Source organism: Phascolarctos cinereus, unplaced genomic scaffold (genome assembly GCF_003287225.1).
Source record: "Phascolarctos cinereus isolate Bilbo 61053 unplaced genomic scaffold, phaCin_HiC Scaffold_4;HRSCAF=312, whole genome shotgun sequence".
In the NCBI taxonomy this organism is placed as follows: Eukaryota; Metazoa; Chordata; class Mammalia; order Diprotodontia; family Phascolarctidae; genus Phascolarctos; species Phascolarctos cinereus.
The window spans coordinates 683,315,241-683,340,334 of NW_027555847.1; the positions used below are offsets into that span (position 1 = coordinate 683,315,241).

Below are 25,094 nucleotides of genomic sequence, written 5' to 3' on the forward strand. Positions count from 1 at the left end.
CATAGGCTCCTGGCTCCAAATCCAGTGCTTTTCCCATCCCATGTCACTTCTAGTTCCCCCATCACAATTAATCAATCAACCAGCATTTATTAGACACCAATTATGTGCCAAGCGTTGCCCATCCCATGTGATTTCCTCCATCAAGATTAATCAACTAACCAGCATTTATTAGGCATCAGTTATGTGCCAGACACTGGACATGCAGGAAACCTTTACAAAAGTATGCATGAGGTGGAGAAGGAGTCATTTATTGCAGTGAAATGGGCCCTCCAGGCAGGGATGGATAGTCAGCCACAGACAGATGGACATCTAGAGTTCAGAACTTCAGGGAGCAAGCATGCAAGAGATGTAGATGTGGGAGTCAGCTAGATAGAGGTGACAGCCACAGCCATGGAGATTAGTATAGGAGTGTAGGGGAAAGGTTTTTGGGGGGGCATCTCAGGGAACTTTGGCCTTTGTGAAAGAAAATAAGGGCCAAGATACACAAAAGGATAAACTGAGATACAAGAGTGGGGGTGGGGCACAATAACCTGGGTTCAGACCCAGGAGTCCTGGCCACCAGCCCTGTCTCTTCTTCTCTCCTATCCAGACACAGTCGCCACCCTTACCAATCCCATGCCCCCAAGCCCTGGAGCTCCTCAGAGCTTGATACAAGAGGAAGCTTTCTTCTCACAGATCCAGAAGTTCTCCTTGCTGCAGGGTGCATCATTCCAACCTTGAGAGGTCAGCTCACAGCAGTCCTCATCCCCAGCATTGTTGGGTTCTCCCGCATTCCAAAAGCTGTGAACGTTAGCTTTTTAGTGAGTAGTCCTCCTTTCTCCCCCACTGGAGTAGCCACTCAGCTCCCGTGGTCAGTCCCTTGACACCAGCCCCCTCATTTTCTCCACCTAGACAAAAACTGGTCTGTGCCTCAGATGAAGCTCCAAGCTCCCCTACTCACTCCTTCTGACTCTCACAACCAATACACACACACACACACACACACACACACACACACACACACATACAACCTGTACATACACACATAGCCTTGGAAAGAGACCATCTCATTCTGGGGAGGACCCCATCCATTCCCCATCCCACTTCTGCTTTCTGCCACCCCTGCCTCATTCTCAAATAGTCCTCCTCTGGGAAGTCCCAGGAGTCTAGTGTGTCTGGACCCCAAAGATCCCCAGACTTCCCAGGCATATGGAGGTCTGAACAGCTGAGACTAGCTAAAGAAATTCTTATTTGGACACATAGATGGGTTTGGGGAGGAAGGAGAGGATGGGTTCTTTCAAGATTCCAGGGCATCCACAGACTAAGGGTCCTTAAGGATCCAGGGTGAGTTCTCCCTTCCCCACAACCTCCCAAAGGGAGAGCTGTGTTTTCTCATATGACAAAGCTCTGATCTTTGGAGTTGTTTCCAAGGCATTGTTCCCTTCTGAAGGGTCAGGAAGTCAGTAGAATCCTATGATCACAAATCTAGGGTTGGAAGGTATCTCAGAGTCCATCTAATCCAACATCCTCTTCTACAGATGTAACCCTAGTTTTAGACTTATGCACTTTGCACGAGACTCTCTAAATGGTAGAGAGAATGATGGCATGACCCTGCATAACTGAGAAAGGCAGAATTGGTGCAAAAGCTTTGGAGAGCCAAGACATTTTTCTCTCCTGCTTGGAGAGACACATGTGATTCCAGACTTTCTTTAGGACCAACTTCAAGGAGAGAAAAAATACTTTGAAAGTAGCAAACATGCAGGGGATGCCAGCACCTCAACATGTCCCTAATTTCCAGCCTGCTGCCCTAGAGATTTCAAGAATTTCCCTTTGATGAAAATTGGAGCCTCTCTCTTGGTTAAGTGAGATCTCAGCTTACTCCTATCTAAGAGCTTCTTTGCTCTTGTATACGTTCTGGGATAGTTAAATCTGATTTCTGTTTGTTTTCTGCCTAGATCTTTGGGATTACTCACTATTCACTCTTTGTGATGGGCATTTGTGTAATTAGCATTTAATGGGAAAAAGCAAACCCAGTGAGGGTAAGCTTGGGGCACATTCCCCCTTGAAGGGATAGTGACCAAGAAAGCTAGTGGCTTTGTTGCTTATGAACCTAAAAAAACATGTTGGGCACCTAAATCAGCAATATTGGAGGGGAGTTCCAAAGAGATAAAACTCTAGTCTGGTATCTCCCTTCAGAGAACAAAGAAGCCAGCCTCATGTCCCTTTCTCCTGCACCTCTCCAGGCAGGAATCAAAATCTCCCTTGGAGAGGGGTGGGCAAGAGTCCAGGATTATCCATCAGTGTCTTCCCATGAGCCATATTTAGTCAATTCACATGAAAAGCAAACTGAGGTGGAGAACAGTTAAATGACTTGCCCAGGGTTATACACAAGGTCTAAGGTAATAAGTGTCAGTTGCAAAATTTGAACACGAGATTCCTGACTCCAGAGTCAGGGTTCTTGAACCCTGAGGGATCAAGCTCGGGAGGAGAGTGCTGATTTTGGAGAAAGACTGATGGGTATGGGTGTAGGAAACACTGCCGGGGGAAGATGCTGGCTGGAGAAGATACTGATTCTGGGGGCTGGACACTGACCAGGGAGGTGAGAGAAGATGTTGACAGGGGCAGGGACCGACTGGGGCTAGAATGGTTGTGGTAGAGAGAAGGAGATGGCGGAGATACTGCGGGAAAAGAGGATGCTAATTTGATTGGAAGAACTGTGACCCTCACAATCAAAGGGAATTGGAGGTGGGGGCTTGGTTTTGACTTCCCTTGACCCCACAACAATGAGGGTGGGGCCCATTGGCTTCTGGTGCCTGGACTCAGTCCTGATGCTGGAGTTTGGGGCATCCACTGGAAAGGGATGAGGTTGTCCTGTGATGCTCTTAGGGAAGGGTATAACCCTTGTCTTCCCCTCCCTCCTGGGTCTCTGGACTGCTGCCAGTGACTTACGCCTGCTTCAGAGTCGTTCCATCCACCCAGTGCCAGAGCCCCTCTTTCTTCTTGTCACTGAGCCCCACCCACCACCGGTGGTTGGAGTCAGCCCTCTGGTTCAGGTATTTCTGGGAAGCAAAGAGTGGGGTGAGCGTTGGACTTCTTATCCCTCACTCCCAGGGACCAAACAAAGCCTCAGTCCTCATCAGACTTGGGCCACTATTAAGGCATTTCCTTCCTTCCTCTGCCCCTATGCCCCAAAGATTCTTCCAACCACTCAGTCTGATATCTGAGGGCACTCACTGGAAGAAAATTCTTCCCTGTGCCAAACTATTGGAGAGACAGCAGCAGCAGCAGCAGCAACAGCTAACATTTATCGAGTACTTTCAGGTTTCTAAAGTGCTGCCCAAGTTACCTCATATACACATCCTCTTATTTGATGCTCCAGATAATCCTACAAGGCAGATCCTATCATTATCTCCATTTTATAGATAAAGAACGAGTTTGAGAGAGTTTCCGTGACTTCGCCAGCATCACAGAGCTAAGGATGCTTCTCAGGTGGGCTCTGAAGCCCATTGCTCCTTCGGGGTGCACTACCCATCTCTCTGAGTTAGAACACCTGGGTTCAAATCTTAGCTCTCCTAATTTCTGCTTATGTGATCTTGGGGAACCCTCTTCCCTTCTCTGGGCCCTGGTATCCTCAAATGTAAAATGAGAAGACTGGCCTAGCTCATCTCTAAAGTATTTTTCAGCTCTGATCTCTGCAGCCCACGACCATCTGCTTTCTACTGAGGAGACAGCCCGGTTCCAGAATCCATGTGTGACTTCCTGTTGGTGCTACGAGGCTACATCTCCCATATGTGTGTTCTACGATCCTCTGGGGTTCTCAGGACCTTGCTGTGCCCCTGCAGCTACATCCCCAGGTATGACTCTTTGCCACTTCTTGCCACTGGGTGGGGGAGGGGCAGTATGGATCATGAGGGTGACATCAGGAAGAAGAAAGAGTCAGGGAGAGAGCCTTTCACACCCCATACATATACATGTGCTTTGTCAGTCTCTTTTTGCACGTGATTTGTGTTTCTGTTTTGGTTTTTTTGGTTTTTAAGTGAAAAAGAGGAGATATATATATATATTTGACAATGACAAAAAATACCCAAGTGGTTTGCTATTTCCCTCTCCAGAAAGGGTGACCTAAGGGTCATAGCTTCAGAGTTAGAAGGGACCTTGAAGGCCAAGACCAACCCCCTTGTGATTGTCCAAAGTCACCCAGGTAGCAAGTAGCACAGCCAGAATTCAAACCCAACTCCTTTGACTCCAAATCCAGCACTCTGTCCATTGAACCACTCTGCCTTCTTCATTTGCCTGGTTCCCATGGTGTCTCTCTGTTACTCCAAACCCGGAATCACAGAATCTCAGTTGGAAGGGATCTCAGAGACCATCCCATCTAATCTATTCCTGAATAATTGGCTCATGTAATCATAGAGGACAAAGGCTCATATAATCATAGAGTACCAGAAGTGACATTTGTGCCATCTTGTCCAACCTCTTCATTTTACAGGTGAGAAAACTCTTTCACCAGTAAGGTGAAAATATCCAGAGTCATGGAGGTGGCAACCAGCCTTTTCTCAAAGATGTCCAACAAGAGACAAGTCCCCACCTCTCAAGGCAATCCCTTCTACTTGTCAGTAACTCCTTCTTAGGAAGTTTTTTTCCTGGTTTCAAACCTAAATTTACCTCTTTGCAGTTCTACCCATTGTCCCTAGCTTTGCCCTCTTGGATCAGGCACAAGGCTGATGGACGTGTCTTCCACATACCAGCCTTTCTAGTACTTGAAGACAGCAGCCGTGCCCTTCCCTGGCTAAACATGCCTATTTTCTTATAGAGATCATCTGAGATAGAATCCCCTCCTAGGCCTGTTCTCCAGCAGCATTCTCAGCCAAAGCTCATCACCTCTTTACTCCACAGTCTCAATCCCTATGTCCCATTCCTGGCACCCCACCCAGAACACCCATTCCCTTGCCCCTCATGGCCCTCTGCAACTTCAAAACTTGGTGCGCGACACCAGTTTCTAGCAGCCATCTCTACTTCACTGTGCCTGACTACTCATTCCTTTGCTCTAGGTGCCTCTGGCCCTCTACGCTCATTAGGATTCATTTCTAAACATCCTTTATCCACTTAGTCCCTGTCTCCTAAAACTGAACCCTAAGCTCCCCAAAGGCATCCTCGATTCTACCGCCTTGTTGACAACAGGGCTTTGAACAATGGATGTGAGCCCCTTCCCCATCTCTTGAATATAACCTTTGGAAGGTAGGGAAGAACAGAATTTCCTGAGGAATCCTAGGGGATGACTAGACCAAAGTCAACATCACCCCCCTCCCACCCTGATCTTACACACAAGGAAACTGAGATCCGAAGGGAATAAGGACCTTGCCCAAGACAGTAAGTAGCAGGGGAAGGAAGAACTTGAATCCAGGTCCTCTGACTTCAAATACAGTCCCTTTTCTTCTATACTACTTCCCACTTGGAGGCAGGGCTTAGCTACAAGGGCATAACTGGGCATAACCCAAACATCCCAGTCGGAGGGGGAAAAGGTAGGCAAAGGGAAAGTAGTAAGAAAAAAAAATTTCCAGCTAACTAGCTCTGTGGCCTCTACAACCCAGCATGCTTACCTTGTTACTATTCCTCATCCTCAACACTCCATTGACCATATCTGTGCCTCTGTACTGTGTCCCATCCCTGGAAAGCCACACCTCTACCCCACTGGGGTGCCTGGTTTCCTTCAAAACTCAGCTCAAGCACCATCTTCTATGGGAAGCCTGTCCCAGGGCCCCAGCTGCCAGGGCCCTCCTTCCTCAAATTGACCTGCATCTATTTTGTGTACTTCTTCTAGCCTGTTAGAATGTAAGCTTCTTGGGGCAGCTAGGTGACATAGTAGATAGAGCTCCAGCCTCGGAGTCAGGAGGACCTGAGTTCAAATGTGGCCTCAGATACTTGATACTTACTAGCTATGCGACCCTAGGCAAGTCACTTACCCCCGATTGCCTCACCAAAAAAAAATTTAAAAAAGAATGCAAGCTTCTTGAGGGCAGGAATTTTGCCCTTATATTACCAGTGCTAAACACAATGCCTGGCTTAAGCCAGTGCTTAAAAAATCGTTGTTGTATAAATGATTGAGTGTTCTGCGCAGATTCCAGAAACGGAGTCTGGAAGGCTTAAGTGTGAGGAGTGAATGGAAGCGGCAGAATGGAGGCCTCACTTCTACTGGGTTTAAAAGCTCTTAGGGACAGGAGTAGCAATAGGGAGAAAAGAAACTTGGGTTCCTAGGATTCAGAACCGGCATGGATCTTATTGCTCATCTAACCCCTGTCCCCTCCTCATAATTTTGTAGCTGAAGGCAATGAAGCCCAGAGCAGTGAAGGGCTGCTTGCCCCAAGTCACACAGCACACGGAGCAAAGACTCTGGAACCAGGTGGTTCTCTGACCCCAAATCCAATTCTTATTTCAGTCTACCAACCAGTACATTCTCATGGGGATTCTGAGAGCTGGAAGGACTCTACAGGTCAGCTAGTCCTCCACTCCTCATGGAGGATACAACTTCCCTGACATGGGGTCTCTGAGCACCTCTGGACACTCCCAGGGGCTCACTGTTTCATGCAACAGCTGCTTTCATGGTTACATAGGTCAGATTGTAAACAAGTTCTCTCACAGCCGGCCAAAAATTATTTCCCATCACTTACTCCGCCCCTACTTCATCTAGTGTTGTTCTGTTTTCTGGAGTTTTGCAAGAGAAACAAAATCTAACCCCTCTTTCTTGTCACAGATGGCATAAATCTAGAGTTAAAAGGCATCTCAGAGCCGATCCCCTCAATTTGCAGATGAAGCCCAAGGAAGGAAAATGATTTGCCTAAGGTCACATAGATAAGACAGATCCTGGGATCTGGGGATTTGGACAGACCTGGGAAAGCAACTCACCTGCTCCTCAGAAGAGCTAATGATAACCAGGTTGGAATCATCGGCCTCACACGCCCCTCTGGCTGCCTCCCATGGCTTTCGGTACACAGAAAAGTGGTAACAGCTGTCTTTATAGAGCTTCCAATCACAGGGACAGGGACTGCAAAGGGTGCCTGTGGGTAATGAGCAGGACTAGGCCAGGGGCCCAGGGGTCTTGACTCCCTCTCCTGACCGCTGAGCTCAGACCTCGTTGGATATCCCCCAGTCTAATTCCGGCTCCCTTCACTTCCCCACGCTTCCCCACGTGCCAGGCCGTCCTTACTCAGGGTTTTGTTCAGTTGCTGAATGAGTTGTGAAGCCTGAACTTGTTCTTTAGTCCTCAGGTCTAGGGAGGGAAGAAAAGAGGAGTCAGGAGGATGAACACCTTTGATCTTTAAAGAGACCAGATGGCCCACCACGACCCAAATCTTGCTTCCTTGGAGAACTCAGTTGTCCTGCTCCTCCTCTGTCCTCTGGATCCCCAGAGACTCAGACTTGTGAGGGATTTCAAGGGTCATCTGGTCCAAGCCACACCTCAAGAAGTCCCTTCCCTAGGGGGCAGCTAGGTGGCGCAGTGCATAGAGCACTGGTCCTGAAGTCAGGAGGACCTGAGTTCAAATCTGACCTCAGACCAGACACTTGACACTTACTAGCTGTGTGACCCTGGGCAAGTCACTTAACCCCAATTGCCTTGCCCCCTCCCCCCAAAAAATAAATAAATAAGAAGTCCCTTCCCTAGAGAACCCCAGTATCTTTCCTGTGCCCCTCCCTGCTGCAAATCTCTGAGCCCTCCACCTGGTGATGCTCTCTTCCCACTAGCCCCAGGTATCTTTCCCCCAGTTCTTGGCCTTACCCACATCATCTTTCAGCTGGGCAGAGAGCTGGTTCAGTTTCTTCTGGATTGCTTCGTGCTCCAAATTATGCTGACTTTGATTCTGGAAGACTGGAAGGCAAAGTAATAAGTCTGGGCCCATAGGAGTTGCACCCATCCAATGAAGGGCTGGGGAGTTGGGGAAGGAGGGAGGAAAGAAGAGAGCCCCAGTGTCTTTCCTGTGCCCCTGCCTACTACAAATCTCTGAGCCCTCTACCTGGTGATGCTCTCTTCCCACTAGCCCCAGGTATCTTTCCCCCAGTTTTTGGCCTCACCCCCACCATCTTTAAGCTGGGCAGAGAGCTGGTTCAGTTTCTTCAGGATTGCTTCGTGCTCCAAATTATGCTGACTTTGATTCTGGAAGACTGGAAGGCAAAGTAATAAGTCTGGGCCCATAGGAGTTGCACCCATCCAATGAAGGGCTGGGAGTTGGGGAAGGAGGGAGGAAAGAAGAGAGCCCCAGTGTCTTTCCTGTGCCCCTGCCTACTACAAATCTCTGAGCCCTCTACCTGGTGATGCTCTCTTCCCACTAGCCCCAGGTATCTTTCCCCCAGTTCTTGGCCTCACCCCCACCATCTTTAAGCTGGGCAGAGAGCTGGTTCAGTTTCTTCAGGATTGCTTCGTGCTCCAAGTTATGATGACTTTGATTCTGGAAGACTGGAAGGCAAAGTAATAAGTCTGGGCCCATAGGAGTTGCACCCATCCAATGAAGGGCTGGGGAGTTGGGGAAGGAGGGAGGGAGGAAGAGAGCCCCAGTGTCCTTCCTGTGACCCTCCCTGCTACAAATCTCTGAGCCCTCCATCTGGTGATGCTCTCTTCCCATTAAGCCAGGTATCTTTTCCCCAGTTCTTGGCCTCACCCACATCATCTTTCAGCTGGGCAGAGAGCTGGTTCAGTTTCTTCTGGATTGCTTCATGCTCCAAGTTATGCTGACTTTGATTCTGGAAGACTGGAAGGCAAAGTAATAAGTCTGGGCCCATAGGAGTTGCACCCATCCAGTGAAGGGATGGAGATTTGGGGAAGGAGGGAGGGAGGAAGAGAGCCCCAGTGTCTTTCCTGTGACCCTCCCTGCTACAAATCTCTGAGCCCTCCACCTGGTGATGCTCTCTTCCCATTAAGCCAGGTATCTTTTCCCCAGTTCTTGGCCTCACCCCCACCATCTTTCAGCTGGGCAGAGAGCTGGTTCAGTTTCTTCTGGATTGCTTCGTGCTCCAAATTACGCTGACTTTGATTCTGGAAGACTGGAAGGCAAAGTAATAAGTCTGGGCCCATAGGAGTTGCACCCATCCAATGAAGGGCTGGGGAGTTGGGGAAGGAGGGAGGAAAGAAGAGAGCCTGATTTCAAACAAGCTTCCCTTTCTCTGGAACTAATAGCAGGATAGGACATAATATCTCTTTGTTGTTGCCCTCTCTGGCAATCTCACCCAGGGTATAGGGCTCAGGCCTGGCCCCCAATTCAGTCTGACTTCAGGGACCCAGCCCTGCTTCTACTCTTGCAGAGTAGCCCCTAGATACCCAGCTGCCCAGATCCCTAAATTAGTGTAGGCCAAAAAGCTACCTTCAAGATCCTGTAATCTAACCGCTTCATTTTAAAAATAGAGAAACTGAGGACCAGGGAATGGAAGAGACTAGCTCCAGGTCACATAATTAATACACAGCAGTAGCAAGGCTAGAACTCAGATTCTCTTGTTCCAGTTACAATGCTCTTTCCACTCTATCAAACCATCTCCCTCTTCCCCGTCTTCTGATTCCCATGAGAGAGACCAGAAATCGAACGTCTCCTTTCCCCAGCCCATTCCTAGCCCTGGGCCTGGGCCTTACCTTGGGATAAGATAGTGATGGTGAGGATGAAGGAAAGGGCAAAGAAGATCATCCTCATCAGGAAGCCCAGGCGACTCAGCCAGGGAGCTGCAAGGATGGAGTGTCAGGGGAAGCCCAGGCCTCCCGGCCCCCAGACCCAGCTCCCCTGAGGAAGCCTTCCCTAAGCTCATCCACCATGTTAGCCAGACCCAGAATAAGGAGCATTCCATTTTGGAGCTAGAAGAAACTTTTGAGATCCACTACCTTAGAAGCAGCTAGATGTTGGCAGCAGATAGAGAGCATTGCAACTAGCCTCATGAAGTCCTGCATTCAAATCTAGCCACAGACACTTACTGGTTAGCTATGGGACCCTGGGCAAGTCACTTTACCTCTCGTGGGTTCAGTTTCCTCATCTGTAAAATTGGGATATTAGCACCTACCTCCTCAAGTTGTTGTGAGGATCAAAGGAGAATATATGTAAGGCTCTGCACACCTTATTGTACTGCAGCAGTGCTAGACATAATTACTGTTATTATTACCTCGGACATCCTCATCATCTCCAGCCGTCTCCCAGGACACTTCCATTCACCAGGAGCTGGCCCCAGCCCTACCAGTACATATAGATGTGTATATGCATATATACATATGTCTATATGTGTGTGTACATACACATGTGTGTATTAACTTAAGCACATTTGTGTGCATATACATATGGGCATGCATGTGCATGTATTGTATACACACATATATATGCTGTTTATGTATAGGCACACATACATTGCATATGCCAAACAAATACAATGTAATTTCAGAGAGCAATGTACTAACAGTCATGGAAACAGAAAAGGTTACGTGGAGAAGGTAGCATTTGAGCAACGCTTTGAAGGAAATGAGAGATTGAAAAAGGGGGAGATGAAGGGGAACACATTAGAGCTGAATTGAATTACTTTCCTGACAGGGTGTGCTCCCATGTCCCATGGAGGAAGCCTGGGAGTCCAGCTTGTAGCCACCTGCCGCCTATGCCCCTCTCCTAGGCCCAGGAAGTCCCATTTCTTAAGCCTGTCCCAGGCTACTATGGCCCCAGCGGGCCCCTCTTCACTCCTCGCTGCCCCCACATACCTGGAAAGCTCCTCAGGCTCTGACTTCTTTGGCTTCCGAGGTTGAAGTGGCTCCATCCAGAGGGCATCAGCACGTCCTCATCTAAATAGAATGATCAGACACCATTCCCCACCACCCCCATCAATACGAAAGGAAATAGGTAGGCAGCGGGCAGATGAGTCCCTGGTTCCCCTGGCCCAGGGACAGTCTTGCTAACTCAAGTCTCTACCTTGCATGCCACTTTTGGACTCCCCCTTGCCTGTCATGAGGAGAACCCCAGTGCTCTAGACTGGAACCTGAAGGGCCTCCCTACCAGCCCCTGTCCACCTCCTCTGTGGCCGTGGCTCCTAGTCCATCCGCTAGCACCCTTGGCCTCATGCCTACCCACCCAATCCTGCCAGCTCGGGGAACTTTGGATTCTCAGTGTCACACATCGCTGTTGCCCTTTCTGAAGGCTGCTTCTGTTCTGCCTAGGGATCACATGCTCTTCCCTACAATTAGGCAGTTTTTCTTCCCTTCTCAGATGGACCCTCCCAGAGTTTCATGCTCTCATTGAATGAGATATGAACAGGAAGGGAAATGAACTCGCCCTGCTCCCCCATTGGCTAAAACAGAATGGCAGGTAATGAAAAGGAATGGAGTAAAAGACAACGTGGAGGGCAGCCCAGAGAGGAGTGGGCAAGGGTAGTAGTGGGATAGGGGACAACTGCAAAAAGAGGGCCTGAGTACAAGGTGGATCTGGGGGATAGGGAGGAGTAAGGACCTAGATCTCAATGCCAGTAAGGGCAATTAGGTGTCAAAGTGGATCAAGCACTGGAGACCCTCATCACACAGAGGTCCAAGATATGCATTGTGGGAAGTCAGCATCTACTTACAACTCCCTAAGTGTTTCTTTTACCAGGCCAGCCAAGGTTAATGTTATTTCAAAGCCAAAGCCATTTAATCCAATTTCTTGTTCAGTCGTTTCAGTTATGTCTGACTCTTCATCATCCCATTGGGGTTTTTTTTGGCAGAGACACTAGAGTGATTTGCCATTTCCTTCTCCAGCTCATTTTACAGCCAAGGAAACTGAGGCAAACAGGGTGAAGTGACTTGCAGGCCTGTCATACAGCTAGTAATTGTCTCAGGTCAAATTTGAATTCAGGTTTTCCTGACTCCAGGCCCAGCACTCTATCCACTGCTAAACATGTGTTAAGAACAACTCCCATCACTAATAGAAACAAGGGCATCTTCTCCCACAAGTTACCACATCACCAGTGGGGGAGAGGATACAAACATAGAATAAGTGTAGAACATAAACATAGGAGGCATTCATTGGGACCACATACGGCCAGAGAGAGACCTGAGGGCCCACTTAACCTCATTTGTACTGGCTGCTGTTCCCTGTGCCTGGAATGTTCTTTCTCTTCATCTCATTTCCTCATCTTAGCTTCTTTCCTGGCTTTCTTCAAGATTCGCTACAGGAGGCCTTTCCCAGTCCTCCTTTTTCACCCTCTCCCCTCTAAGATTACCTTCTATTTACATTGTATGTATCTTGTGATAGATAGATAGATAGATAGATAGATAGATAGATAGATAGATAGATAGATAGATAGATGATAGATAGATAGATAGATAGATAGATAGATAGATAGATAGATAGATAGACAGACAGATAGATACAGATGTTTGGATTTTGTCTCCCACATTGCATTGTAAGCTCTTGGGGATAGAGAATGTTCTTTTGTCTTTCTTTGTAACCCCAGTGCTTAGCGTGGTACCTAGCACACAGTAAAAGCATAATACAGTCCATCCTCAAATGGGGAGGGGGGTGTAACATTCCTATAAAATGGTGCAAAGGTAAAAAATGCAAATATTTATACATTGAATCTATGAGAAATAGGGGATTAGGTCCCTGCAACCAGCAAAAACTAATCTTTCGCTAAAAATCATTGAAAATACATTTTTCTGCATACAATTCTTTATAACAAAACATTAATTTTGATAACATGCACTTTTCCTAGCACAGTAACCATGAAATCATCCATAAAATGCCATACACAAAATAAAATTGGTAACATGCAAAACATTTTTTCACTAGTGCTTCCTGAGAATTCTGTGACCTTTTGTGCTAGTACCTCAATTTTTTTAAAAAACCACATTGATTTCAGACAATATTCACTTTTCATAACACGTGAAATCTATAGTACCATAAATACTATGGAACAAATAAAATTCTTAAAACTGAAACATTTTTAATCTAAATCTTATTTTCCACTATGTCAGATGGCAGTATGAGGGCATTACACTGTACATTAAACTGCTGTTTTTAGAAGTTTGATGTAACTTATTAACATCATCTCATTTATACTGAAAAAACTTATCTGGCCTATGCAATAGTGAGAATAATAGATAATAAGAGCTAATATTTGCATAGCTAATGCCAGCATGAACATTTTCAAGATGTCTTTCAATTTATTAGGTTCCATGTTAACTGTAGCTAAAGCATTCATACAAAGCAAACAAGTAGTTTTTCCTCTCCATCATTTAGTAACTATGAATCCCAATGATGATACAATGGCTTGCATTTTCTGGATTTGGGCTCTTTACTTTATGTTTCTTCATTTCTGCTACCTCAAACAGCCTGTCATTTTTGTTTGTACTAATTTCAGCCACTCTATTCAGTTTTCTCTTCAAACTAGTTGTCTAACTATCCATCATGATAAAATATTTCACATTTTTTAAAAATGAGAGAGAAAAATTTTGACAATTTAATTGTTGAAAAATGCAAATTGTTAGCATTGAAGATTCTCAGGTCAACTCAATGGTTAGGTTAAGTTCTAGTTTATTTGAAAACTAGATTTTTATATGGTAATGATATTTTGGTACTTATCAAAATCAGTCAATCAATAATTTATTAAAAGGTGTAGTCAAGATGGTAGAGTAGCAGGAAGAAATACAATGGTCTTCTTCTCCTCCATAACTCTCCCAAACAGATCTAGAAAGCACACTGGACTAAATTCTGATCAGGAAATCCAAGAAAAAAATCATAGTTAATATTTTTCCAGTCTAGGTCAGCAGAGAAAGACAGAGAGGTCTGCAGACAGTGGGGATAGAGATTGGCCAGGAGAATACCCCAATGAAGATGAGCATGCCAGTGCAGAGATAGGCTGTGCAACCGATCGAGAAGAGGTCCCAGATATAGCACAGAGGAGTCTCATTTGGCATAAGGCACAGGAATAGGTGCCAACTGGCTGCTCTGTCTAGGGCAGACTGACTGTCCAGGCCCTACGGATGGCATTCCAGGGTGAGGAGGAGTCAGGGGCCATAGGCTACATACCAAGCAAGGAACAAGTTCAGAAACAAGTAGCCACTGTGTTGCTTGAACCCCAGGAGCTGAGTGAGTCTCAGCTTAAGCTTTAAGCCCAATCTGAAGCTAACAGAGGAGTAACCAGGAATCTTAGACCAAAGGTAAGCCTATAGTTCTGATACACTGAACCAGAAGTTTTCCAGCTGGTTGATGATGGCAGAATCCAGCACAATCTACTGAAACTACAAATGGACAAGTTCTACGGGCCTATTTTTCAGACCCAAGCCCAGGTCAGGAACTTGAAGAGCTCAGGCCACGAGGGCAGCAATTAGATCAAAAAAGGAGCCTAGATTTCACATTTCAAGAAACCACTATGTTACAACATGGAAAGATACATAGAAGGGAGGGAGGAGCAGGGGGATAGGGAGGAGTGAGCAATGTATCAAGGTCAAATCAAGGACTGGCAAAGAGAGGAACATGACCTCTGTGGGCTCAGAAAGAGAAGAGTCCACAAGGAATGGGTGAGAAGAAGGTAGGATAGATTGAAAAGAGGGAGAAAGGGAGGAAACCTTACTTTGGAGCTGGGAGGGAGTTCCATGAATTAGTACTCCTATGGGTGAAGAGAGATGTTGGTGAAAGTATAAAATTAGTCTAAGGGACTCATGTTTTAAGCTTGCTTGACTTTTGGATATGTGCACAGCCAGTCTGCAGAGAATGGCAGTCTGATCTACCCTTGTACATGTGTGTTTAGGCATTGGGGAAAAGCTGAGGTGGCATAAAAGCCCATCTCCTTGTCATGTATGTACTGATCAGCATTTTCTCGTCCCTGTATGGAAGCCATTTACTCTTGTCTATAAAAACTACACATGGTTTGAAAATCAGCACCAGCTGCACTCGGACTGCTTACTGCCTTGGTATGCTAATAAAATACCTTTGCCTTTTTTTTTCCCCCCCTGAGATTGACTTACTGATCAGGGCAAGGCACAAACCAAGATTTCTTTTTAACTTTTGGCAACCATGAAGGGACCCTTCACTTGTACGACTGTCATAGGGAGAGCCCCCTGTCCAGTTCCACAGCCAGTGCTCAGACCTTTGTCTGATAGAGGGTTGGAGTTATCACAAATTAAATTTAACAAAAAGGTAAAATGAGGTACATTTCTCCAAGGAAGATAACATTTTATTCACAGGGCATGAACCCGAGAACAAGATGGGTTGACAGCTGTCTCAGTTTTCAGCCAAAGAGTCAGGATTGGAGGTATTACTCATTTTTATAAGCATAGAACAAAGAACAGAACAAGAATCATACGATCGGTTATGGAACAGGCAACATCACAAAGTTGATGGATCATGACTGGTTACATTAAAGAAAGCGGGCGTACATACACGTGGGATAAAGACCACCTCTTTCTGTCTTAAAGGAATGCTTTATGAATTTATGGGACTTAGCTGCATCTTAAGGCCACTGATAGTGAACCAGACATAGCAGACTCACAGGTACATGGGAATGAGATAGAACTCTTTAACAGCAAAAGTGGGATTAAGAGGGGACAAGGTCAGCTTGCCTTTGCTCTTAAGGATAACACAAATGCCTTAATGTTTCTCAGGAGCTCACATTATAAGGGATGAGAAGCTTCAGATCACAAAGTGATTTGCAGGTGGTGCTGTGATAACAATTCCCTTAGAATTAAAATGTTTCATGAGAATATTGAACTTCTAAACTTTGGCACAGAATTGTCTTTAATTAAAAATAATAAGGAGGAAAATCAAACTTTTGGCATCTAACTCTGAAAGAGAAAAATTGAACTTTTGAACTCAGAGACAAAGAAGAGGCTTTATTACATGAGGTTTGTTGCATGAGGCTACAGGATAAAATAAAATATAAAACACAGGATCAATAGTTGCTTCTCATAGAATGAACTCTCCTGACAATTGGTAAGCTGTAAAATGTTTGGAGAACCAAACTCCTCAAACGCAGGAAGCATAAAGAGAAACCAGTCCTTGGCCTAAAATTTCATTCTCTTGCTGTGCATGAAAATACAGGAGCAGCACCATGCGAAGGAAAAGGCAGATGGTCTTGATCCAGCATTAGGTCACCAAGGGCAGAACAGTCAAGGGATACTGCTATCATTATTGAATTGTGACAGAGGAAACCACCAGCCAGCTCCCCATTAGGCAAGCTGTTCAAAGCTTGGGATAAGGAAAAACTACCAATTCAACTGGGAATGTCCAAAATGTGAGTGGCAAAGCTCAGCTCAGATTGAACTCAATACTTAGATAATGTCAGAGGGAAAATTTGGCCAGATAAACACAGGGTCTTTGATTATTGTCAATTGTGTGTGCTAAAAAAAAGAATTAAAGACCTAAAGCCTAGGCAAATGGATTATTGCTACTATTAAGCAGAACTTCCAAACCGAAACTGCCCCTTGTCCATTCAAGGTACCAGTCCAAACTACTGGACCACCAGCATACGACTCAGAGTCCTCAGACCATGTCATTCTTAAGAACCACTTTTGTAGGGAATAATCAGAGGAGAGTACATGTCCCCTTTCCACCAGGAGACATTGTATTACGGCAGCAATCCACTCTACTGTTTCAAATAGACCCAGCCACCACCATTAAGAAAATTAAGACCATTACAAGGAGTCATAAACCCAGTTGGAAACATATTAATGAATTATTAGATGCCTTTCTCACAAAGGATGGGAAGGCAAAAATCCTGTCCTCTGCTGTAAGTAGAGGATGAACCTAACAGGACCACATGGGCCAGAACAGCTCCCAATTGGAACTATAATAATGAGGGGGACTGGGAAACATTCAGTGATGCAGAAATGACCCTCTATCTTCCTCTAGAGCGGGCAGCACAACAAATGATAGATTGAAAAAAATTCCGTATCACTATACAAAATTTAGATAAATATTCTCACGCTTTCTATATTCTTTTGTGTGCTGCCACCCAGAAATTCACTCAGTTGGATCCAGAAAATGAACATGATCTAAAAGCAATTTCTTCAGCTTATATTAATCAATAAGCAGCAGACATTTGCAATTACTTTCACAAATTCTGTTCCAGCTGGAGTGGAAAAACTATTAGTGAACTCCAGAGAATTGTGTCATATGTGTTTGAAGGGTGGAAGGAGAAGGAACTTAGGAAGAGAAGGAAAGTAAGGTTAAGGAAGTGAAGACCCTCTTAAGCCCCCTCCCCAACACTCACAGAGGGCCAAAACCTGAGCTGACCACTCAGAACAGGACATTTGGGCTCACTCTGAAAGGGCATAGCAGTCATGCTTTTCGAATGAACCTGAAACTCTCCTGTTGGATTTAGCTGACGAGGAACATTCTTCCGTACAACTGATGAAGACCAGGGACCTTGGACCAGCCATTTCCTTATCTTTCTGTGGCCCTCCCTTCTCAAAGGTACTATCTTGACATCTTCAATTTTATGACACCCTGTGTTTATGGTTGGCAGAAAGCCAGACATCCTGGGGCCACTCTATTTTTATGGAAACTATAATTTTGGCTAGCAAAGAACATTAGTGTCCTGGGGGTTGTACCATATTTCACCCATAACCAATGTCACTGCATAATCGTAGCACCCTGGTTTGTGGGTTTGTTTGGGTGGGTGGGTGGGGTTTTTTGTATAACCTTTCATTGTGTAATTGTCACATGGTATAATTCTGTTTGTTGTGCTGCTTAAAAGGTAAGCAGAGAAGCAATATGGCATATGGATACACATTTACCTCTCATGCATTGTGAGCCAGGAGCCTAAAATTCTCAGCGCAGGTACATTGTCAGTATATTTCCGAAAGCCGACTCATGTGCTTTGTTTAGAGTGCTGCAGTACTAATGGTACTGTCACTCGACCCGATGAAGAGCCATAGGTGCAAAGGGAGTGGGCAAGCAGGTGAAGCTGCCATGAGTAAGTCACATGATATGATAAGACTTGCATCTTTCCAATTCCCAACATATATTCATGAATATTCCATTCATCCTAATCTTATGCCAAATACAGTTTAGTAATAAATGATTTTTAAGTAATACCAGCACAATTTTTAAAGCTTCACATAATAGTCACACCTCACATTTTGCAAAAAAAAAATGGCATAAAATCTGCCACAATTATGCTGTGAAATACACTACTTTGTGGATATAAAATTCTGATTCCCATGCATGCATGTTTTCCACTAGCTTAAAGGGATTAAACTATATATATTGTCGACCTGAAAGTTTGGTTAAAGAGGCAACAAGCTAGGTGATATATAATTATATTGTTTATTCCCTTAAATAAGTGAACATGTACATGGAGTCAGAGTTTTAATTCTGACTGACTTAAGCAATTTTAAATAGACAGTTTATATCCTTAGAGCAATCCTGACTCAGGATGTCTGTGTCACTCAAAAACAATAGCATGGGACAAAACAGGAAAATAATAAATGTTGGAGAAGATGTGGGAAAATTGGAACATTAATGCGTTGTTGGTGGAGTTGTGAACTGATCCAATCATTCTGGAGAGCAATTTGGAACTGTGCCCAAAGGGCTATAAAAAGGTGCATACCCTTTGACCCAGCAATAGCACTTCTAAGACTGTATCCCAAAGAGATCATACAAATGGGAAAAGGACCATATGTACAAAAATATTTATAGCAGCTCTTTCTGTGGTGGCCAAGAATTGGAAACTGAGGGGATACCCATCAATTGGGGAATGGCTGAATAAGTTGTGGTAAATGGATGTAATGGAGTATTATTGTGCTATGAGAAATGATGAGCAAGCAGACTTCAGAAAAACCTGTGTGAGAGATGATCTCTCAGAAGTGAAGCCTCGGGGCAGCTAGGTGGCGCAGTGGATAGAGCACCAGCCCTGGATTCAGGAGGACCTGAGTTCAAATCTGGCCTCTGACACATAACACTTACTAGCTGTGTGACCCTGGGCAAGTCACTTAACCCCATTGCCTAGCCAAAAAAAAAAAAAAAAAAGAAGTGAAGCCTCCTCAGGGGATCAATGGGTCTTGTTAATATTTCTTCATTGTTGCTTTCAAAACCCTCCCCCACTCAGACCCTGTTTCTAAATGCTTAGCAGAAAGAATAGCCCTGCCCCCAACCTGAACTGCTTGCCCTTGAAAAGCTTCCTGCCTTTTCTTGTCTCTGGGTTAAGGAGAAGGGGGTTAGGGAGGGGAAATTGCAGTAAGTTTCAGTTTCCTAGAAATTACCAAAACCTAGAGGAATTCGGCCCTAAACCCCCTCCTGATTGCCACACCACTATCACATCAGCGTTAGGTTTACTAAATAAGGACATGTATGTTTGGATTGGCTATGCCCTATTTCCTTGGTCTTTGTCTTTGAATTTTCGTGCCTAAGAATGAAAGCCCACTTCTTAGCTAATGGGATAGGAAGATTTTTCTTGCTTAGAATATAAGCCCGCTTCCCCAGCCAATGGGAGTAAGGGATAGTGGTGGGTGGAGGTTTGTTTGCATTAGGGTATATAATCTCATTTCGCTTTCTGTGCCTTGCCTCTCTCCTCCTGGAAGTGTACTGGGGGAGCAGATGCCCCTTGAGATTGTAATAAAAGGTAACTTTTGATTCCACCTTGAGAAGTCTCTGAGTTTAATTGATTTAGAGTCGCTGTCCCACACACCTGGAAAGACTTGTGTGGACTGATGCTGAGTAAAGTGAACAGAATCAGGAGAACATTGTACACAATAGCAGCCACGTTGTGCAATGACTAACTTTGATAGACTTAGCTCTTCTCAGCAATGCAAGGATCTAAGACATCTCCAAAAGTCTCATGGTGGAAAATGCTATCCACATCCAGAGAAAGAACTATGGAATTTGAATGCAGATCAAGCATACTATTTGCTCTTTTTGTTTCTTCTGTTTCGTTTTGTTTCCTCTTTCTCATGGTTTCTCCTATTGGCTCTAATTCTTCTTTACAACACGACTAACGTAAAAATATGTTTAATAGGAACGTATATGTATAGCCTATATGAGATTGCATGCTGTCATAGTGAAGGAGGTGGGGAGGGAGGGGGAGAAAATTTAAAACTCAAAAGCTTATGGAAGTGATTGTTGAAAACTAAAAATTAATTAATTTTAAAAATATCATGAGACAGGAAGTTTCTTAGTTGAATAGGTTGTAAATAAGACAAGAGAAGTAACAAAATGTCAATTGAAATTATATTTCCAGGATATCTGTCTTTCCCCTGCAAAGCATATATCCACAGGACACCAAGATAAGAAAAGTTCCACTATTCAAGACAGTGTGTGTTCCCAAAAATCCTTTCCTTGCTGGCCATAAACAGAAGAATGCTGGTCAGCTTCATCTGGTCCTATAGTTGCTGACACAGGAAGGAGCATTTTGAATTCACTAATGAACAAAGAAAAGCATATCTATTATATTGGGGTGATTCTTCTGATTGATTAGTTCAGGCTTTGTCCCTTATTGGGGCTCAGATGATCTTAAATGATTATCAATATATATATAACTGTTTGCCTCCTTTTAACCAAACTCTGAAGGTTGACAGGGGTGATGCAAAAGATGGAAGAGAAGAGACAAATGACCAGAAAGGGAGATTTAGAATGGGGGAAGAGGGCAATGTGCTTTTACTTTAAAAAGGAGGCGCACTTTAAAAGGGATTGGAGGAAACCGGAGAGGTACAAAGCCTCAGACAGGAGGTGACATGCTCCGGGTTATCCAAAGGGAACCCCAAAAAAGATATCTGGACCACAACCCCCACCATCACTATGGTGTCCGCAACCACCACAAACACCTAATCGTCTGTACCGTATTGTGGAGGCTAGCGGTGAATATTCACAATGACAGGAGAAGGGAGGTAGTTGGAAACTAGGGGTGTTGTTTCTTGGGAATGTGAAAGGGGGACTGGGATATGGTGAAGGATCCCTTACTTGACATTACCATTAATGGGACACCCTTTGTTTGCTTGGTAGACATGACTTTCTCAGCACTTTGGTGCCCAGTTAAAGGTTTCTTGGCATTAAAGTCTGAAAGGGTAATGGGCTTCTTGAGGGAAAGTGAGATGTATGCTTTAACCACCCCCTTTAAAGTAGCTACTAGACCTTTGATATGTTTTCATTGCCTTTGTTAATGCCTAGCTCTCCTATCTCATCGTGTGGAAGGGACTTGTTATGTAAATCTGAGGCCACTGTGATAGAGAACTCAAAGCAATTGAGTTGACTCATCGGGCAATTTTAAAGGAATCTAAGCTGTTTGTAGGACCCCTAGCGTCTGATTTGCCTCTCATGTTATGAAACTTACCCACCATTTTGCGGGGTTCATGAGGTCAGTCAAACCTGTATAGATTCAGTCTAAGGAAGGATTGCCCCCTTGCGCAACAACATAATACCAATTTAGAGGCTATAGAGCCTACTCAAAAGCTCATGAGAGGTGATAGGGCTATGCCAGCCACCTTGTAATACCCCTGTACTGCTAATGAGGATAAACAAGGCAGATGATGAAGGCTTGCCTGTGTTGGCATCAGATTTGGGAAAGTGGTTCAGGTGTGAAAGAATTCACTTAGATGACGTTCATTGGGAACTTTATTTAACGTGTAAGCAGCACAGGCCTCCTTAGCAAGAAAGCTAAGTGAGACTCCAATATTTAGGGGGAGTTATGCTTATATAAAGTTTTCAGAACGATGATGTAGTTTTAGAGGTTTTTATGGAGGTTAAAGATTAAAGACAGAACAGGATAAGAGAGACAAAAGGAATTCTTTACAATTCAAAGATTTAAGGACAGGGCAGGGAGAACACAAGTTAAACATTAGAGATAGGAGAAACCCAGGATAAGGGAGCTTAGAAGATAAGAAGTTTTGTGGTATTTCAAGATAAAGGGAAGAGACTTTATGACGCCCTCAAGTTACAGGATTTCCAAAGTACTGGAAAAGCAACTCTTAATATTCTTTTTAACCCCTAGGGCACCATTTGTATCTGCATCACCTGTATACCATTTTGTCCAGCATCTGAGGGCCATAAATAATTTTGTCATTCTAAGAGCCCCAGTAGTTCCAAATCTTGTCTTATTCCTCACACTATGAAAGCATGTGATGTGCTACTTTTTCTTTTTTTAGTGTTCCAGTTGACCCAGGACCATAGGACCTCTTTGCTTTTCTTTGAGGTTGCCCCGGGGGTTATGGTCAATCTCCCATTCTATTCACATAAGTTCTTGTCAAAGACCTGTACAGTGCACACTCCCAGAAGTTTGCTTTGATTCAATGTGTTGATAGACTTCAGGTCTAATCTTGGGTTGTTTTTTTTTAAAGATGGCCCCCTTAGGATACTGTTGGGGTGCTTGGGTGCTTATGTTTGGGTGCTTATGTTTAGGTGCTTGTACTTGAGCCCCAATTTCTCCCTAGCCTCAGAAACACTGTCCCTTGATAATCATTTAAGATCAGTTGAGCCCCAATGAGGGCCAAAAACCTAAATTAATCTTTTTCTATCTGAGTGAACTAAAAACACCCCTTCCTGTGTCAGCAAATTCCAGGACCAGATAGAGCTGATCAGTATTCTTCCTGTTTGTTATCACTGGGCCCAGGATGTCTGGGACCAGATACTCTCTTGAATAATGGGACTTTTCTTATCTTGAGTTTCAATTGAGAACTGACCACTCCTTAACCACTCCCTAATCCCACCCTGAATCCCCTAGTTAGCATATTGGACATCTGTTTTATTGCATTTTATCCTGTGTAAACTTTACCTGTCCCTCTCTAAGGTTGCAGGATCCTTTAAGAATCCTTGCCCGCTGAAAAGCGTAACAATAAATCTTTGCCACCTTGAATTAAAGAATGCTTGAGTCTGTGAATTCATTCCAGATGGCCCGTCCTGTACTCAGGTCTTTGAGGGGTCACAACCTCTCAACCTCTTAGCCCTCAACATTTATGGCGCCCAACGTGGGGCTAGTCTGAAGATTCAACTAAGAAGTCTCAAGCCTTCTTTGACTCAAGGTAAGCCTCCCCCCTCCTCTCGCCCTGTAGTTGGGTCGTCCCTCAAGCACCTAGGAAGGCTTGCTGAGGCTGGGACGAGCTTGCAACAGGCTCTAGCAGATTTCCCTCATGACAAGGGACGCCTTGTTGGGAACTTCTGCCGGTTTTTTTCTCCCTCACCAGGATGCCGGTCAAGGCGAGTAGACTGCAGGAGCAAGTCCTTTTTTTTTTTTTTTAAGGCTTACTGGCAAAGAGGATGGGTAATCTCCAAAACCTTAAGAAATTTTTTTTGCCTGGTCTCCATAAGATCTGGAGAATCACAAAAAATTGTCTGTTTTGTGCAGGGGAAGTCTCTCTCTGAGTTTTTGGAGTATCCCTGTCACTATCATATTATCTGTTCTGTGTTTGTGTTTGTCTGTGTGGTGTGTGTCCGTGTGTAATCTGAAACCCTTTGCAGCCAGGGCTGTAGCTGGACTCTGGAATGCCATTTTTTTTCTTCTTTTTCTCCCTCCCTGATAACAGCAGCTTCAGAGGAGTGGGTGGATGACAAAGAGAGAAAAATACTTTATTATTTAGGTTACATGATTGGTAAAAAGTTAAGAAGAATCCTCGAAGTGTCGGGTCAGAATTAGAAAGACGTTAGATACGTGCAGTTTTAAAGGGACTTTAATCAAAGTCCATCAGAGGGATAATTAGGTAGAAAGAAGGCAAGAAAGTTTAAGCATGTAGGAGAGAGGAGTATATGTAGAAAGCTTAAGGAAGGTATAATTTATTTACACAGTATGAATAGAGGTATGAGAGTAAAAAGGTTTTGAAACTTTTGGAGAATTGTTTAAAAAAATTCTTTCTTCCTCTCTCTCTTTACATTCCAACCTTGGCCAAGTTGTTAAATGTGGAAGAGAGAAAGGTGAGGAAAGAAGAGGTGAATCTTTTCCCAATCTTTTCTGCCTCTCATAAAAAAGTTTTTGTGTACCAGAACACAACCCAAAGGTAATTTAATTCATTCTGGTAATATTTCAAATGAAATGTGATGCTCTTAATTTAATGCTTAAGTCAGAATTTATTATAGTGTTTGGAAGTAAAGTAAATTGGGAAAATGTATGGATCTGAAATTTGCTAACTGGGTAACATTAAGCAAGTTACCTCAGTTTATCTCACATGATTGGAAGGTACCTAACACAATGCCTGGTAAAGGGCAGACACTATAAATGTTAACTACTGTTATTAGTTCCTTAATTAGATGTGACCAGTATGCAATGCCAATGGTGAAGTGATGCCTGATTTTCTTTGTAAGGAAATTTGGAAATGCATTCAACAGAATTGGAGTCATCAGATTGGTAAACTTTTGTATTGTTTTGTCAAGCAGTTTTTCATAATTTGGATGTTATTAAAGTGTGAACTTAAAGAAACTAAAGAATAGTGGGAAAACTGCAAAGCCAATTATATTCTTTTGTCAGCCCTGCTAACCCCGTCCTATAATGTTTTATAACTGTCATTTAGTAAACTAGGTACTTCCGCCTTTACCTGTAATTAAAGAAGGTCTTATAGCTAAAACAATTTGACTATCACTTATGAAAGTTATAAGATTGTTAACTAAGTTATTTGAAGTTACTGTGTTAATGTTAAAACCTAGAATTGTTAATTGATTACTGTGTGAAAAGGTGGGGATTTGATAAAAGCCTTATCCAGATCAGTTCTGCCTATTCAAAACAGTCCTCCTTGGGATAAAGAAGTCGGCAGGCAGGGGCACCAGGATTAGCCCCTCCCTGGGGTATAAGGCAATTCCCCTTATTTTGTAAACTTGCCCCAGTCCCTGGAAAAAATCTGTGTGGGCAAGGTCTTGCTCTGAGAGTTCCTAAACAATGAACTTGGCTTGCTGAGAAGTTGCAAGTTTATGTACAGTAGATAGAAATGATTTCTAATGATTGGCTTTACACCAGGACAAGTTTAAATTTAAGAAAGAAAGATGTTAAATGAAATCTCTTATGTATGTGAGTCCTGGTAAATATTGCTTATTGCAACTCTATGGGAGTAAAATTAACTGTATCTGGCTTTAAGCTGTGATTAGTGAAACTTGCTGTTTGAGGTAAAAGGCTCTTGGGACTATAACTAATTTTGTTTTGAGTTTGAATTTGGATATAGTGTTGTGTTAAATCAGTATCAGAAATGCCACAAGCTACTCAGAACAGGTGGATGTCTGCATCTG

At 44.1% G+C, this 25,094-nt stretch overlaps 1 protein-coding gene across 6 annotated transcripts; it reads right to left on the minus strand.

Annotated features, from left to right (window-relative positions):
• Nucleotides 1-227: 227 nt before the first annotated feature.
• Nucleotides 228-11,209, minus strand: CD209 (CD209 molecule). 6 transcript variants are annotated; one of them, XM_020978144.2, is made up of 12 exons: nt 11,058-11,203; nt 10,691-10,771; nt 9,593-9,679; nt 8,923-9,012; nt 8,631-8,720; nt 8,339-8,428; nt 8,047-8,136; nt 7,754-7,843; nt 7,184-7,246; nt 6,883-7,034; nt 2,929-3,038; nt 228-780 (listed from the first exon to the last, which is right to left on the minus strand). In XM_020978144.2, the coding sequence occupies exons 1-12, from the start codon at nt 11,101-11,103 to the stop codon at nt 639-641; spliced, it is 1,131 nt and encodes a 376-aa protein (XP_020833803.1). In that variant the 5' UTR covers nt 11,104-11,203; the 3' UTR covers nt 228-638. The 6 variants fall into 6 exon arrangements, with proteins under 6 accessions (XP_020833803.1, XP_078010355.1, XP_020833804.1 ...); XM_078154229.1 differs by lacking the exon at nt 11,058-11,203 and adding an exon at nt 10,111-10,178 and having other exon boundaries at nt 10,691-10,755; XM_020978145.2 differs by lacking the exon at nt 9,593-9,679 and having other exon boundaries at nt 11,058-11,205.
• Nucleotides 11,210-25,094: the final 13,885 nt, after the last annotated feature.